Source organism: Lucilia sericata, unplaced genomic scaffold, assembly GCF_015586225.1.
Source record: "Lucilia sericata isolate MDLA Ls3-8-SP2 unplaced genomic scaffold, ASM1558622v1 Contig000265F_arrow, whole genome shotgun sequence".
NCBI classification, from domain to species: domain Eukaryota; kingdom Metazoa; phylum Arthropoda; class Insecta; order Diptera; family Calliphoridae; genus Lucilia; species Lucilia sericata.
This window is the reverse complement of record NW_023994290.1, coordinates 395,134-410,000: the sequence shown is the minus strand read 5'-3', so window position 1 is coordinate 410,000 and position 14,867 is coordinate 395,134. Positions and strand designations below refer to the sequence as shown.

Genomic DNA, 14,867 nt, shown 5'->3' with positions numbered 1-14,867 from the left:
ATTTTAATTGCAATACCACGATTTTAGGTTTTAATTACATTTTCTATTTCGCTCCCCCCATGGAAAATTTCTAAAATAAAATCAGTGAAAAAAATTACCATAAAGGTCATGTGAGTTTAAGAAGTGTTTTGTAACAAACAACAATAATAACAAAAAAAAAAAAAAAAAACAAAACAAAAATTAGAACAATAACAACAATATGTTAAGTATTATACTTCACTTGCCTTTTTACACACAAAAAATGTAAACAAAAAGCAAGAATTACTGTTATACAACAATAAAAACAGAGCCTACATTAAACAAGAAAACTACTACTCCCAGGATTCCAGTTCTCCCTCGCCTTAACGCCCACTACTTATAGCAACTTTCATTACATCTTTAGGTTACAATGAATAAGAAAGAGTAATGTTTCCACCAAGTTGTATTGTAAATTTTAAAAGGACCCTTCAAAAACACACTTGACTTGATCTAATGTTTTTATGTTCCATCTATATATTTACATAAATATGTTTATACATGTAGCACAACTTTGTTTATAAATAACATACATACAGAATACATCTCCACAGCTTTGACAACACACACTCATATATACAAATTGCCAGGCATGGGAAATTTATATTTTGTAATATTAGTAACCTATAACTAAAAGATATTGTCTAACTAAACTATAGACTAGACTATATACCATAGACTAGACCAGAGACTAGGCTACAGAATAGGCTATAGACTAAACTATATACTAAACTAAACTAGAGACTAGACTATAGACTAGACTAGACTATAGACTAGACTATAGACTAGACTATAGACTAGACTATAGACTAGACTATAGACTAGACTATAGACTAGACTATAGACTAGACTATAGACTAGACTATAGACTAGACTATAGACTAGACTATACTAGACTATAGACTAGACTATAGACTAGACTATAGACTAGACTATAGACTAGACTATAGACTAGACTATAGACTAGACTATAGACTAGACTATAGACTAGACTATAGACTAGACTATAGACTAGACTATAGACTAGACTATAGACTAGACTATAGACTAGACTATAGACTAGACTATAGACTAGACTATAGACTAGACTATAGACTAGACTATAGACTAGACTATAGACTAGACTATAGACTAGACTATAGACTAGACTATAGACTAGACTATAGACTAGACTATAGACTAGACTATAGACTAGACTATAGACTAGACTATAGACTAGACTATAGACTAGACTATAGACTAGACTATAGACTAGACTATAGACTAGACTATAGACTAGACTATAGACTAGACTATAGACTAGACTATAGACTAGACTATAGACTAGACTATAGACTAGACTATAGACTAGACTATAGACTAGACTATAGACTAGACTATAGACTAGACTATAGACTAGACTATAGACTAGACTATAGACTAGACTATAGACTAGACTATAGACTAGACTATAGACTAGACTATAGACTAGACTATAGACTAGACTATAGACTAGACTATAGACTAGACTATAGACTAGACTATAGACTAGACTATAGACTAGACTATAGACTAGACTATAGACTGGACTATAGACTAGACTATAGACTGGACTATAGACTAGACTGTAGACTAGACTATAGACTAGACTGTAGACTAGACTATAGACTAGACTATAGACTAGACTATAGACTAGACTATAGACTAGACTATAGACTAGACTATAGACTAGACTATAGACTAGACTATAGACTAGACTATAGACTAGACTATAGACTGGACTATAGACTAGACTATAGACTGGACTATAGACTAGACTATAGACTAGACTAGAGACTAGACTATAGACTAGACTATAGACTAGACTAGAGACTAGACTATAGACTAGACTATAGACTAGACTATAGACTAGACTATAGACTAGACTATAGATTAGACTATAGATTAGACTATAGACTAGACTATATACTAGACTATAGACTAGACTATAGACAGAAAATGTCGTGGGGGTACCGCGGTACTAAAAGTACTCAATTTTCCATGCCTGCAATATACTCTCCTGTTTACCAACAACAAGCACCAGGAGTAATAGAACAAGAACAAGAAAGTTGAGTATTTTACAAAAAACTTGACACATTCTTGCAAAAAGAAAAAAATAGAAAAACACGAAGAATATTGAGTTTTCATAAAGAAAATATGTTTTTTTTAATTCTTTCATATAAAATTTATAATTTTAAATTATAAGTCTGATAAGAAAAACAGAAAAGCTAGCAAATCTTGTTACACAGAACATAAAAAATAAGTTAAAGGAGAAAACGAAAACATAAAGAATTAAGGAGTTGACGTTTGAAAATAGACATATGAGTACACACACACATTAATAACATAAGGATGTATACTTTTGAGTACGTGTGTATGTACGTGCATGTCTATCATTTATGCACGCGATATTTATTATTAAGGGTAACAAACAGAATTAAAAAGGAATTAGTTCTTTAAAGAAAAACGAAAATTTTCCAAGGAAACACTTTCCAAAGAATCATTCTCTAAAGAAGAACTTTCTATAGAAAAAAAGTCTTTTTAACAAAGACTTTTTCTATAGAAAAAGAGTCTTTTTAACAAAGAATTTTTCTATAAAAAAAGAGTCTTTTTAACAAAGACTTTTTCTATAGAAAAAGAGTCATTTTAACAAAGACTTTTTCTATAGAAAAAGAGTCTTTTTATCAAAGACTTTTTCTATAGAAAAAGAGTCTTTTTATCAAAGACTTTTTCTATAGAAAAAGAGTCTTTTTATCAAAGACTTTTTCTATAGAAAAAGAGTCTTTTTATCAAAGACTTTTTCTATAGAAAAAGAGTCTTTTTATCAAAGACTTTTTCTATAGAAAAAGAGTCTTTTTATCAAAGACTTTTTCTATAGAAAAAGAGTCTTTTTATCAAAGACTTTTTCTATAGAAAAAGAGTCTTTTTATCAAAGACTTTTTCTATAGAAAAAGAGTCTATTTAACAAAGACTTTTTCTATAGAAAAAGAGTCTTTGTAACAAAGACTTTTTCTATAGAAAAAGAGTCTTTTTGACAAAGACTTTTTCTATAGAAAAAGAGTCTTTTTGACAAAGACTTTTTCTATAGAAAAAGAGTCTTTTTAACAAAGACTTTTTCTATAGAAAAAGAGTCTTTTTAACAAAGACTTTTTCTATAGAAAAAGAGTCTTTTTAACAAAGACTTTTTCTATAGAAAAAGAGTCTTTTTAACAAAGACTTTTTCTATAGAAAAAGAGTCTTTTTAACAAAGACTTTTTCTATAGAAAAAGAGTCTTTTTAACAAAGACTTTTTCTATAGAAAAAGAGTCTTTTTAACAAAGACTTTTTCTATAGAAAAAGAGTCTTTTTAACAAAGACTTTTTCTATAGAAAAAGAGTCTTTTTAACAAAGACTTTTTCTATAGAAAAAGAGTCTTTTTAACAAAGACTTTTTCTATAGAAAAAGAGTCTTTTTAACAAAAACTTTTTCTATAGAAAAAGAGTCTTTTTGACAAAGACTTTTTCTATAGAAAAAGAGTCTTTTTATCAAAGACTTTTTCTATAGAAAAAGAGTCTTTTTATCAAAGACTTTTTCTATAGAAAAAGAGTCTTTTTATCAAAGACTTTTTCTATAGAAAAAGAGTCTTTTTATCAAAGACTTTTTCTATAGAAAAAGAGTCTTTTTATCAAAGACTTTTTCTATAGAAAAAGAGTCTTTTTATCAAAGACTTTTTCTATAGAAAAAGAGTCTTTTTATCAAAGACTTTTTCTATAGAAAAAGAGTCTTTGTAACAAAGACTTTTTCTATAGAAAAAGAGTCTTTTTGACAAAGACTTTTTCTATAGAAAAAGAGTCTTTTTGACAAAGACTTTTTCTATAGAAAAAGAGTCTTTTTGACAAAGACTTTTTCTATAGAAAAAGAGTCTTTTAACAAAGACTTTTTCTATAGAAAAAGAGTCTTTTTAACAAAGACTTATTCTATAGAAAAAGAGTCTTTTTAACAAAGACTTTTTCTATAGAAAAAGAGTCTTTTTAACAAAGACTTTTTCTATAGAAAAAGAGTCTTTTTAACAAAGACTTTTTCTATAGAAAAAGAGTATTTTTAACAAAGACTTTTTCTATAGAAAAAGAGTCTTTTTAACAAAGACTTTTTCTATAGAAAAAGAGTCTTTTTAACAAAGACTTTTTCTATAGAAAAAGAGTCTTTTTAACAAAGACTTTTTCTATAGAAAAAGAGTCTTTTTAACAAAAACTTTTTCTATAGAAAAAGAGTCTTTTTGACAAAGACTTTTTCTATAGAAAAAGAGTCTTTTTATCAAAGACTTTTTCTATAGAAAAAGAGTCTTTTTAACAAAGACTTTTTCTATAGAAAAAGAGTTTTTTTAACAAAGACTTTTTCTATAGAAAAAGAGTCTTTTTAACAAAGACTTTTTCTATAGAAAAATAGTCTTTTTAACAAAGACTTTTTCTATAAAAAAAGAGTCTTTTTAACAAAGACTTTTTCGATAGAAAAAGAGTCTTTTTAACAAAGACTTTTTCTATAGAAAAAGTGTCTTTTTAACAAAGACTTTTTCGATAGAAAAAGAGTCTTTTTAGCAAAGACTTTTTCTATAGAAAAAGAGTTTTTTTAACAAAGACTTTTTCTATAGAAAAAGAGTCTTTTTAACAAAGACTTTTTCTATAGAAAAAGAGTCTTTTTAACCAAGACTTTTTCTATAGAAAAAGAATCATTTTAACAAAGACTTTTTCTATAGAAAAAGAATCATTTTAACAAAGACTTATTCTATAAAAAAAACTTTTTCTATAGAAAAAGAGTCTTTTTAACAAAGACTTTTTCTATAGAAAAAGAGTCTTTTTAACAAAGACTTTTTCTATAGAAAGAGTCTTTCTGACAAAGACTTTTTCTACAGAAAAAGAGTCTTTTTAACAAAGACTTTTTCTATAGAAAAATAGTCTTTTTAACAAAGACTTTTTCTATAGAAAAATAGTCTTTTTAACAAAGACTTTTTCTATAGAAAAATAGTCTTTTTAACAAAGACTTTTTCTATAGAAAAATAGTCTTTTTAACAAAGACTTTTTCTATAGAAAAAGAATCTTTTTAACAAAGACTTTTTCTATAGAAAAAGAGTCTTTTTAACAAAGACTTTTTCTATAGAAAAAGAGTCTTTTTAACAAAGACTTTTTCTATAGAAATGGAGCCCTTTTAACAATGAATTTGAAAGGTGTTTATCTATAGAAAAAGTGTCTTGTTTAGAAACATTCTATAGAACAAAGAGTGTTTATTCCTTCTTTATTTTAAAGATTTCATTCTTTTCCTTTTCAGCTAACAATACACACAAAAAAAATAGAAAAAGAAACTTTTACTACATTTTCATTTGGTTGTTGTTCTTGTCGCTGTTGTTGTTGTTGTTCTTATGGTGGCATGAATATTTTAACTATTTAACTTAAGCTAATCGATAAGAAACAAAAGGTTAAAAAACACCTTAAGAATTCAATGCAATAAATAAATTATTTTTGGTGGTTTTGTCCCTTTAAAAGAAAATTTATAAAAAAATTGTGGAAAAACACATTACAACTAAAAACTTACTTGTTTACAGGATTAAAGCTTTCAAGTTATTTTAGCTTTTTACATAATTCTTCGATACAACATTGAAAAGGATGCTTCGCTAAGTGACATGGTGTTTTTTTTATTACTTTTTAAAAGCAATTTATTTACTTTTTATGATTTTTTTTTTCTTAATTTTTAATAATTTGTACACTAGAACTTTGATTTGTGAAAATTTTACGGAGTAATTTGAAAAACTCATAAAAATTGTCTGAAAATTTGTGTGTGTTTTTTTCAACTACTACTTTTTTTTACTTTTTTCCAAATCAAATCAAAAAACTTAAAAAAACGTTGTATCCTGTATTCACGTAACTTTGCAACTGATTTACATTTTTTTTCGACATTTTCTTAACAAACGGCTGTGGCTGGCTGACTCTCCTCCCTAGTAAATGAATACCGAATTAAGCAATTACAGCAAAAACAAAAAACAACAGTTGCGCATTATCCTGTGCACAAACTGGCGAAAACTACTGCTTTCCTCTCTCGCTCTCTCTGTTAAATGTATACAGAGTAAGGAAGCAAGAAATGTATTTTATTGTAAATTTTTAGCTCACAAAGAACAAAACAAATCCTTTTTTTTACAACAAAGCAAACAAACATTAGACTGTCTATGATAGACAGGGAAGTTTTGTACCCATCAGCTGTGTGCCTTGGTTTTTTTTTTTTTGCTCGTTTTGGTGCGCTTTTATTGAAAACTCAATGTGAATTTTTCTTTTTGGCTTTTTGCTTTTGTTGTTTGAGACCTTTTTTGTTGTTGTTGGAGATTTCAAGAGACTACTTGGCGTCCGTATTTGATATGGACAAGTTTTCTGTTGAAAGCGGCTTTTAGTTTTGTGTTTTTTTTTTTCCCTAAGTAATTGTTCGATTCGTTGTTCAATTTACGTTGTTCAATTTACATACTTTTAAGTTCCTTCTTAAGATAAAAGAAACTATTAGTAGTTGTGTTTTTGTTTAGTTTTTTTTTTTTTTTGCTAATTTTATGCTTTAAGGGTGGTTTTTCCTGTCCAGCTTAGAATTTGCTAAACAGCTGTCGTTTATTTTGTGTGTTCAGCTATGCAAAAGGTATTTGTAATTGCTAAAACAGCTGTGTATGTAACGGTTTTGTTTTATGTCTACAATTTAAAGCATACTTTGAGGCTTGTTAAAAGAAAATAAATTAACAGTCAGGCTGCCACTGTGTAAAAAGCAGCCAGATGTCAAGTGTTGCTATTATATCAGTTTTCTGTTTGTAAAAAAAAAAAAAAACAAATAAAAGATTTTAACACAAATTTTGTTTTAATAAAAAAATAATACATTTTTACAGGAATTAAAGCAAAATTTAAAATTTCATTAAAAAATTATAACAATATTTGTTACAATTTTGGATGGTAGTTAAATAAAATTAAAACTAAAGTATATCTTCAGGATGTGACAACCAAAATAAAGCCACACAAAGTTGCCACTATGTAATGTAATGCCAGATGTATAAAAATTTGGCTATTTTACAGGGTTTTAACAAATAATTACAGAAATAGTTGTTTTTGTTATAGAATTCTTGTTAATTAATTAAATATATGTATATTAAATATATATATTAAATTAAATATAAACTATAGTCCAGACTATAGTCCAGACTATAGACTGGACTATAGTCTAGACTATAGACTAGACTATAGGCCAGACTATATTTCAAACTACAGACTAGACTATATACCAGACTATAGTCCAGACTCTAGACTATAGTCCAGACTATAGAATAGACTATAGTCTACACTATAGACTAGAATGTAGTCCAGCCTATAGACCAGACCATAGACTAGACTTTAGACCAGACCATAGACTAGACTATAGTCCAGACTATAGAATAGACTATAGTCTAGACTGTAGTCCAGACTATAGACTAGAATGTAGTCCAGCCTATAGACCAGACCATAGACTAGACTATAGACCAGACCATAGACTAGACTATAGTCCAGACTATAGACTAGACTATAGTCCAGACTATAGACTAGACTATAGTCCAGACTATAGAATAGACTATAGTCTAGACTATAGTCCAGACTATAGACTAGACTATAGTCCAGACTATAGACTATACTATAGTCCAGACTATAGACTATACTATAGTCCAGACTATAGACTATACTATAGTCCAGACTATAGACTATACTATAGTCCAGACTATAGACTATACTATAGTCCAGACTATAGACTATACTATAGTCCAGACTATAGACTATACTATAGTCCAGACTATAGCCTAGACTATAACCCAGACAATAGACTATACTATAGTCCACACTATAGACTAGACTATAGTCCAGACTATAGACTTGACTATAGTCCACACTATAGACTTGACTATAGTCCAGACTACAGACTGTACTATAATCCAGACTATAGACTAAACTATAGTCCAGACTATAGACTAACCTATAGTCGAGACTATAGACTAACCTATAGTCGAGACTGTAGACTAGACTATATTCCGGACTATAGACTAGACTACAGTACAGTCTATCTACAGACTGTTTTTCCCAATTTGTGGGCGAATTACTTTTAAAGAAAAGAAAAAAAGTTTAAGTTTTATTTAATAATTTATTTAAACAAAAAAATTTGCAAATCCCTCATAAAAAATCATAAAAATTAAACTAAACTGACTTTTAAATATAATGACTTCTTCGTTTTTTTGATCTTTATTCAAAAGCACAAACTAAATTATAGTTTTTAGTTCTTTTTTACAGCTAGAAGCACAAACGTTTTTTTTATATTATGTTTCGTTATAAAGAGTAAAATAAATTTTATTTTTATTAAACAAAAGTTTCTTAATTGTTACATGAACATTATTAAAAAGAAAAACTAAAAAGTAGAAAAATTAAAAAAGTTTTTTTTTTAAATAAATTTTACGCTGAAGAAGAAAATGTTTCATAAACATTGGCACCCAAGACTTTGCATTTCTCCGACACCACATAGAAGGTTATAAGTAAGGTGGCTAGATTTTGAGGACGTGTAGAGCTGTCGAAACCCTTTGAAGTCAAACCACTGACTATGGGTATAATTTTGGCTAATGCTATTTGTACACTATTTATATTAAGCAAAGGATCAGAAGAGCTGTTCGCAACATTACTAGTAGACTGATTGTGTTGCTCATTTGTGGAATTATGTTTTTGAGCCACCACAATGCTCTCACTTATACTCTCTGCTATGGCATCCAACGCCAAAGAGAAGCCTCGATATATGTTATTGGAACAAACACTGCTGGCATCATCACTTTCTAGCAAATCCAAAGTCTCATTGAATAGCTTCTCCAGTAAAGGACCTCCAGTGTTAAAGTCTGAGAGTTGTGAGGGCAATAAATATCTGCTCATTTTGGAGCACGGATCGCTGTTGGGTTCACTATTAATGGCAAATTGTAAAGAACAAAAACGCTGTTCAATATCTGCCAAGCTTAAGCGTTTAGTTAAAGGTAATTCTTTCATCACGGAGATTACCTTTGCTCGTATCAAACGCACCAATTCCGATAAACCACCATCTTGTATAAAATGTCTGATTAATGAGAGATATTGTTGTTTTAAATCATCATTAATTTTTGCTTGTTTTTGTTTGCTAAGAGCCTGTTCGTTACCCATTAGAGGCGAGGCCGTATCGCAATATAAATAACCACCTAAAACATTTAATTGTACCCGTAATGCCACCACCAGCATTGAGGAGGCATAAATGAAAGTAGTTAAACGTGTGAAAGAAACAATTTTCATTTCCTCCCACAGCTCCAGTTTGTTGGGGGGATTTTCCCTTAATTGTTCCAGCAATTCATCTGTGCTGCATTCCTTTAAAATGGCCTGCATTAGTTCCGCACCCATGCCTATAATAACCTGATTACAGGTCTTTTCTGTGGACTCAAAGTGCTGCATACGTCTCGACTTCTCCATAAATTCTCTAGCCTGGCGTTCTTGCATATCCAAGAGTTTCTTTTGGGCATATTTTAAAGCCAAGTAAGTGCCTCCCACTACAACACCGGTTACCACGAATTTCCTGCGATGACGCGTTAGAAAATCACGTAAACGAGACAACATTTTGTTGGTATGACGTTTTTAAACCAACTGCTGCGTTCAGTTTCCTCTTCAGTTCAGTACTTGGTAATTTGTTTAAAAAAAAAAAAAAAAACTATTTAATTTTTTACACTTCTCCTTTTAAGTTTAAAGAGGGGAGGTTTGGTTTGCTTTGTTTTTGTTTGTGGGATCCTTGACAAGTGTTTGTACTAGTTTTATTTCGTCGTTTATTAATATTTTTATAGGTATGATTATTATTGTTTTTCTTTTTTTTTAATGTCAGCTGTATTGTTGTTTAGTTTAGGGATGTTTAGCCTTTGGAATGTTACGTTGTAATGAGAAAATACTACTGCAAAGAAATAATAGAAAATTTCCAATTAATTGTAAATGTTATTTTAAAATGTATTTAAAAAATGTAAAAAAAAAGAAATCAATATTAAATGTATACAATTATTAAGAATAACCCCATGAAGCAGAAATGGGAAGAATTTAACAGGTAGACGTATTTCACAGTCATGAAATATGTGTCCTAATACTTATAGAAACGAGTAGAATTCTATACATATTTCCTTTTCATATTCTTATCTATCTATTTATCTATCTATCTATCTATCTATCTATCTATCTATCTATCTATCTATCTATCTATCTATGTATCTATCTATCTATCTATCTATCTATCTATCTATCTATCTATCTATCTATCTATCTATCTACCTATCTATCTATCTATCTATCTATCTATCTATCTATCTATCTATCTATCTATCTATCTATCTATCTATCTATCTATCTATCTATCTATCTATCTATCTATCTATCTATCTATCTATCTATCTATCTATCTATCTATCTATCTATCTATCTTATCTATCTATCTATCTATCTATCTATCTATCTATCTATCTATCTATCTATCTATCTATCTATCTATCTATCTATCTATCTATCTATCTATCTATCTATCTATCTATCTATCTATCTATCTATCTATCTATCTATCTATCTATCTATCTATCTATCTATCTATCTATCTATATACCTATCTATCTATCTATCTATCTATCTATCTATCTATCTATCTATCTATCTATCTATCTATCTATCTATCTATCTATCTATCTATCTATCTATCTATCTATCTATCTATCTATGTAGGTATTGTATGTATGTATGTATGTATGTATGTATGTATGTATGTATGTATGTATGTATGTATGTATGTATGTATGTATGTATGTATGTATGTATCTATCTATCTATCTATCTATCTATCTATCTATCTATCTATCTATCTATCTATGTAGGTATGTATGTATGTATGTATCTATCTATCTATCTATCTATCTATCTATCTATCTATCTATCTATCTATCTATCTATCTATCTATCTATCTATCTATCTATCTATCTATGTAGGTATGTATGTATGTATGTATGTATGTATCTATCTATCTATTTATCTATCTATCTATCTATCTATCTATCTATCTATCTATCTATCTATCTATCTATCTATCTATCTATCTATCTATCTATATACCTATCTATCTATCTATCTATCTATCTATCTATCTATCTATCTATCTATCTATATACCTATCTATCTATCTATCTATCTATCTATCTATCTATCTATCTATCTATCTATCTATCTATCTATCTATCTATCTATCTATCTATCTATCTATCTATCTATCTATCTATCTATCTATCTATCTATATACCTATCTATCTATCTATCTATCTATCTATCTATCTATCTATCTATCTATCTATCTATCTATCTATCTATCTATCTATCTATCTATCTATCTATCTATCTATCTATATATCTATCTATCTATCTTATTTTATTTCCTTGTTAAATATTCCATTTTCATATAATTTTTAAAAATTTCCCTTTATTTCAAATTCATTTCCCTTCAAGGGACATTTGCATTTTTAATAATTTTAAAATTCTTTTTGAATATATCTCTTGAATTAAAACATTTCATTTTTGTAAATTTCCCTTGATTTAAAAAAAATTTCCGCGATTGGAAATTTTTACATTAAACTATTTTAAACAAAATTATATTTTGTTTGGAAAATTTTCCTTTGTATAAAATTTTTCTAAATTCCCCATAATTTTTTTTTCCAAATTTTTATTTATTTTTACTATTTTCTTGTTCAATTTCATAAAATTTTTAAAAATTGCTTTAATTTCAAAAATTTCCCTTTAAGGAAATTTTCTATATTAAACAATTTCAAACGAAATTTGATTAATTTTTACTATTATCTTATCCGTTTGTCTAAAATATTTATAAATTTCCCTTGATTTAAAAAAAATTTACTTCAAGGAAAATTTCCCCATTCCAACTTTCAAAAAACGCCGGTTTTGTTCTTCTATTTTTTGCACTTTCATTTAAGCAACAGCTTTTAAAAAGGAAATTTCCGCTAGAAAACTTAAGGTTAAGTTTCAATAACTACTTCTTAATAATGTAATAAACAATACAAATATAAAATTGTATACCACAATGTTTACTGGGTTTTAATTTTATCGAAACAAAAAAACCAACTGCATTTGACAACTTTTCACTTGAAAATCATTCAATAATAATAATATGAAAATGCTCAATATTTTCAAGAGTTTATATTAAACGTTTACACCTTTTTTTAGTTAAACAATTATAAAACAACAAAAATATTAATTAACTACATAATTCCATATCTTATTTTCATCATTAATGATGATAAGATTATAAAGGGATTATTTTTGGCTTTTAAGTAGGTAAAATTAATTTTTCACAATACACACTTACACTTTTTTCCAGCTAGTTATGGGGTCAATGTTTAAAAGACATTTTTCATTAAGTTTGAATAATTAATAAATTTTAATCGATTTTAGTAGGAAATGTCAAATAATACTTCCAATGTTTTTATTTTCTTTTGCGGCTTGTTTTGTTTTAAATTAATCTCTTTATTGCAATTTTTATACCTTATTTATGTTTGTAATTAATTTTTATATATTTTTAGCAAAAAGTTCACAATTTTATCACGCTGTAAAGGTGCGAAGTTCGCTTTGTTGAGAAATAACAATAAAAAAAAAGAAATTTGTTTAAATCAAATAAAATGTCATGTTAGTTATAGATGCCAAGGCAAAAGGGAATATTATGGAATGGAATGCGGTATTTGTTTACATTTTTTTCGAAATAGAGATGCCAGAGGTTGTGTTTTTGATGTTTTTGTTTTTTTGCAACGGCAACTTGGTTGTTTTAATAGTTAGGGTTTTTAGAAAAGCAGTTATTTTTAAACTCGTCATTCAATAGATATGGGGATATTATATATTATTATTTTTTAATGGAAAATTATTAAATGTCAAGGGAAATTCAAGTTATTGTAATTTTGAACAAATCCTTAATACAATTTTCCTTTTTTGGAGTAAAACATATTGACTTTTTATACCTCTTGTAAAAATTGATAAATTTTCTATAGAAAATGTGAAGCTCTTGTTAAGAGCGATTGATTTTCTATAGAAAATGTGAAGCTCTTGTTAAGAGCGATTGATTTTCTATAGAAAATAAGAAGTTATTAAAAAAAGTGTGATGACTCTCTATAGAAAACGATTGATTTTTCTATAGCAAATGTGAAGCTCCTGTAAAGAGAGAACTATTTCCTTTAGAAAATATGATTGATTTTTTATAGAAAATGTTCTAAAAAATGATTGCATTTCAATAGCAAATGTGAAGTTGTTATAAAAAACGAATGATTTCCTTTAGAAAATATGAAGTTCTTGTAAAGAGTGAGAGATTTTCTATAGAAAATGTGAAGCTCTTGTAAAGAGCGAACTATTTCCTTTAGAAAATATGAAGTTCTTGTAAAGAGTGAGTGATTTTCTATCGAAATGTGAAGATGTTCTAAAAAACGATTGCATTTCTATAGCAAATGTGAAGCTGTTGTAAAGAGCGAATGATTTCCTTTAGAAAATATGAAGTTCTTGTAAAGAGTGAGAGATTTTCTATAGAAAATGTGAAGCTTGTGAAAATGGAGATTGATTTTCTATAGAAAATGTGAAATTGTTGAAACAGCGATTGATTTTCTATAGAAAATTTGATGTTCTTGTAAAGAGCAATTTATTTTCTTTAGAAAAAGTGAAGTTCTTGTAAAGAGCCATTAATTTTCTAAGGAAAATATGAAGTGTTTGATTTTCTATAGAAAATGTGAAACTGTTGTCAAGAACTTTTGACTTCTAAAGAAAATTTTTAAAATTGTATTGTTTACTTAAAATGAAAAAAAAATCTTTTAATTTTTTTTTTAAATCTTTAATTATTTTATGCGTTTTTAATTTGAAGTATATAGTATATGAATAAAATAAAATCAAAATTGTTTTGTTGTTGTTTTGTTTTATAACCGTAATTTCGACAAAAATAACCTAACATTTTCTTAAAGAACTTAAACATAATCTTAAATTGAAAAATTCAATTTTTTTATTTTATTTTTTATTATTATTATTATTATTATTATTATTTTTTTTTTTTTTGGTTCAAATACACATCTTGTCCAAACATTTATATGAGGGGGGAGTTTTCTTTATTTTTATTATTATATATTTTTGTTTATGAAATAAAGTGCAATCATTTTACAATTTTTTTCATTTTATTTTTCCTGTTCGCTTGTTTGTTTGCTTTAATTATTTTTTTATATCCTTTTTTTTATTTATTTTAAGGGATTTAATTAATTTGTTTTTATTACTTATATAGTTAATGTATATAGAATCGTGTGTGTTATATAAGATGTAGGTATAGTTTATGCGGTTTTACTTTATTTTGTTTATATAACTTTCTATAAAAAGGTAAACATTTTTTTATTTTATTTCTTTTAATATTCACTGCTGCTGCACATTTTATGTTTTCTTTTCTTTTTTTGGATTTATTATAATTTTTTATTTTTACTTTAGTTATTTTTTAAAAGGGGGAGGTTTTATTTTTTTATAGTTTTTTTTTTTCTTATATTTTTTTTTGTTATTTTAAAGAGAATTTCTAACAACTCTGTATATACGAATTTTGCTTAATTTTTTTTTATATTTTGTTTTTAAATTTCTGTTTAATGTTTAGCGTAGAGATGGTAGTGCCTAAAATAGTTTTTTAGAAGTTCAACCTTAACAGTTGCTGGTGATTTATTTTTGGATTTATTTAACTGCTCTTTAGAGAATAATAGTTGCGTTTTTTTCTAAGACATTTAAAA

At 27.3% G+C, this 14,867-nt stretch overlaps 2 protein-coding genes across 4 annotated transcripts in view; both read right to left on the bottom strand.

Annotated features, from left to right (window-relative positions):
- Positions 1-5,946, bottom strand: part of LOC119602941 (glycoprotein 3-alpha-L-fucosyltransferase A-like) — a 24,702-nt gene extending 18,756 nt beyond the window's left edge. Inside the window, exon 1 of the mRNA XM_037954750.1 lies at positions 5,599-5,946. The gene's annotated coding sequence lies outside the window, so the exon portion shown is untranslated. The remainder of the gene's footprint in view (positions 1-5,598) is intronic.
- A 2,310-nt stretch (positions 5,947-8,256) lies between these two features.
- LOC119602954 (peroxisomal biogenesis factor 3-like) lies at positions 8,257-12,798 on the bottom strand. 3 transcript variants are annotated; one of them, XM_037954785.1, is made up of 2 exons: positions 12,446-12,798; positions 8,257-9,993 (listed from the first exon to the last, which is right to left on the bottom strand). In XM_037954785.1, exon 2 carries the CDS (start codon positions 9,666-9,668, stop codon positions 8,499-8,501), a length of 1,170 nt encoding a protein of 389 aa, XP_037810713.1. In that variant the 5' UTR covers positions 9,669-9,993; positions 12,446-12,798; the 3' UTR covers positions 8,257-8,498. The 3 variants fall into 3 exon arrangements, with proteins under 3 accessions (XP_037810713.1, XP_037810714.1, XP_037810715.1); XM_037954786.1 differs by having other exon boundaries at positions 8,257-9,990; XM_037954787.1 differs by having other exon boundaries at positions 12,622-12,797.
- Between the last annotated feature and the right edge of the window lie 2,069 nt (positions 12,799-14,867).

Excerpts from the sequence above, each read along its gene's own strand:
- LOC119602954 (XM_037954785.1), bottom strand. The coding sequence starts at position 9,668 with ATGTTGTCTCGTTTACGTGATTTTCTAACGCGTCATCGCAGGAAATTC.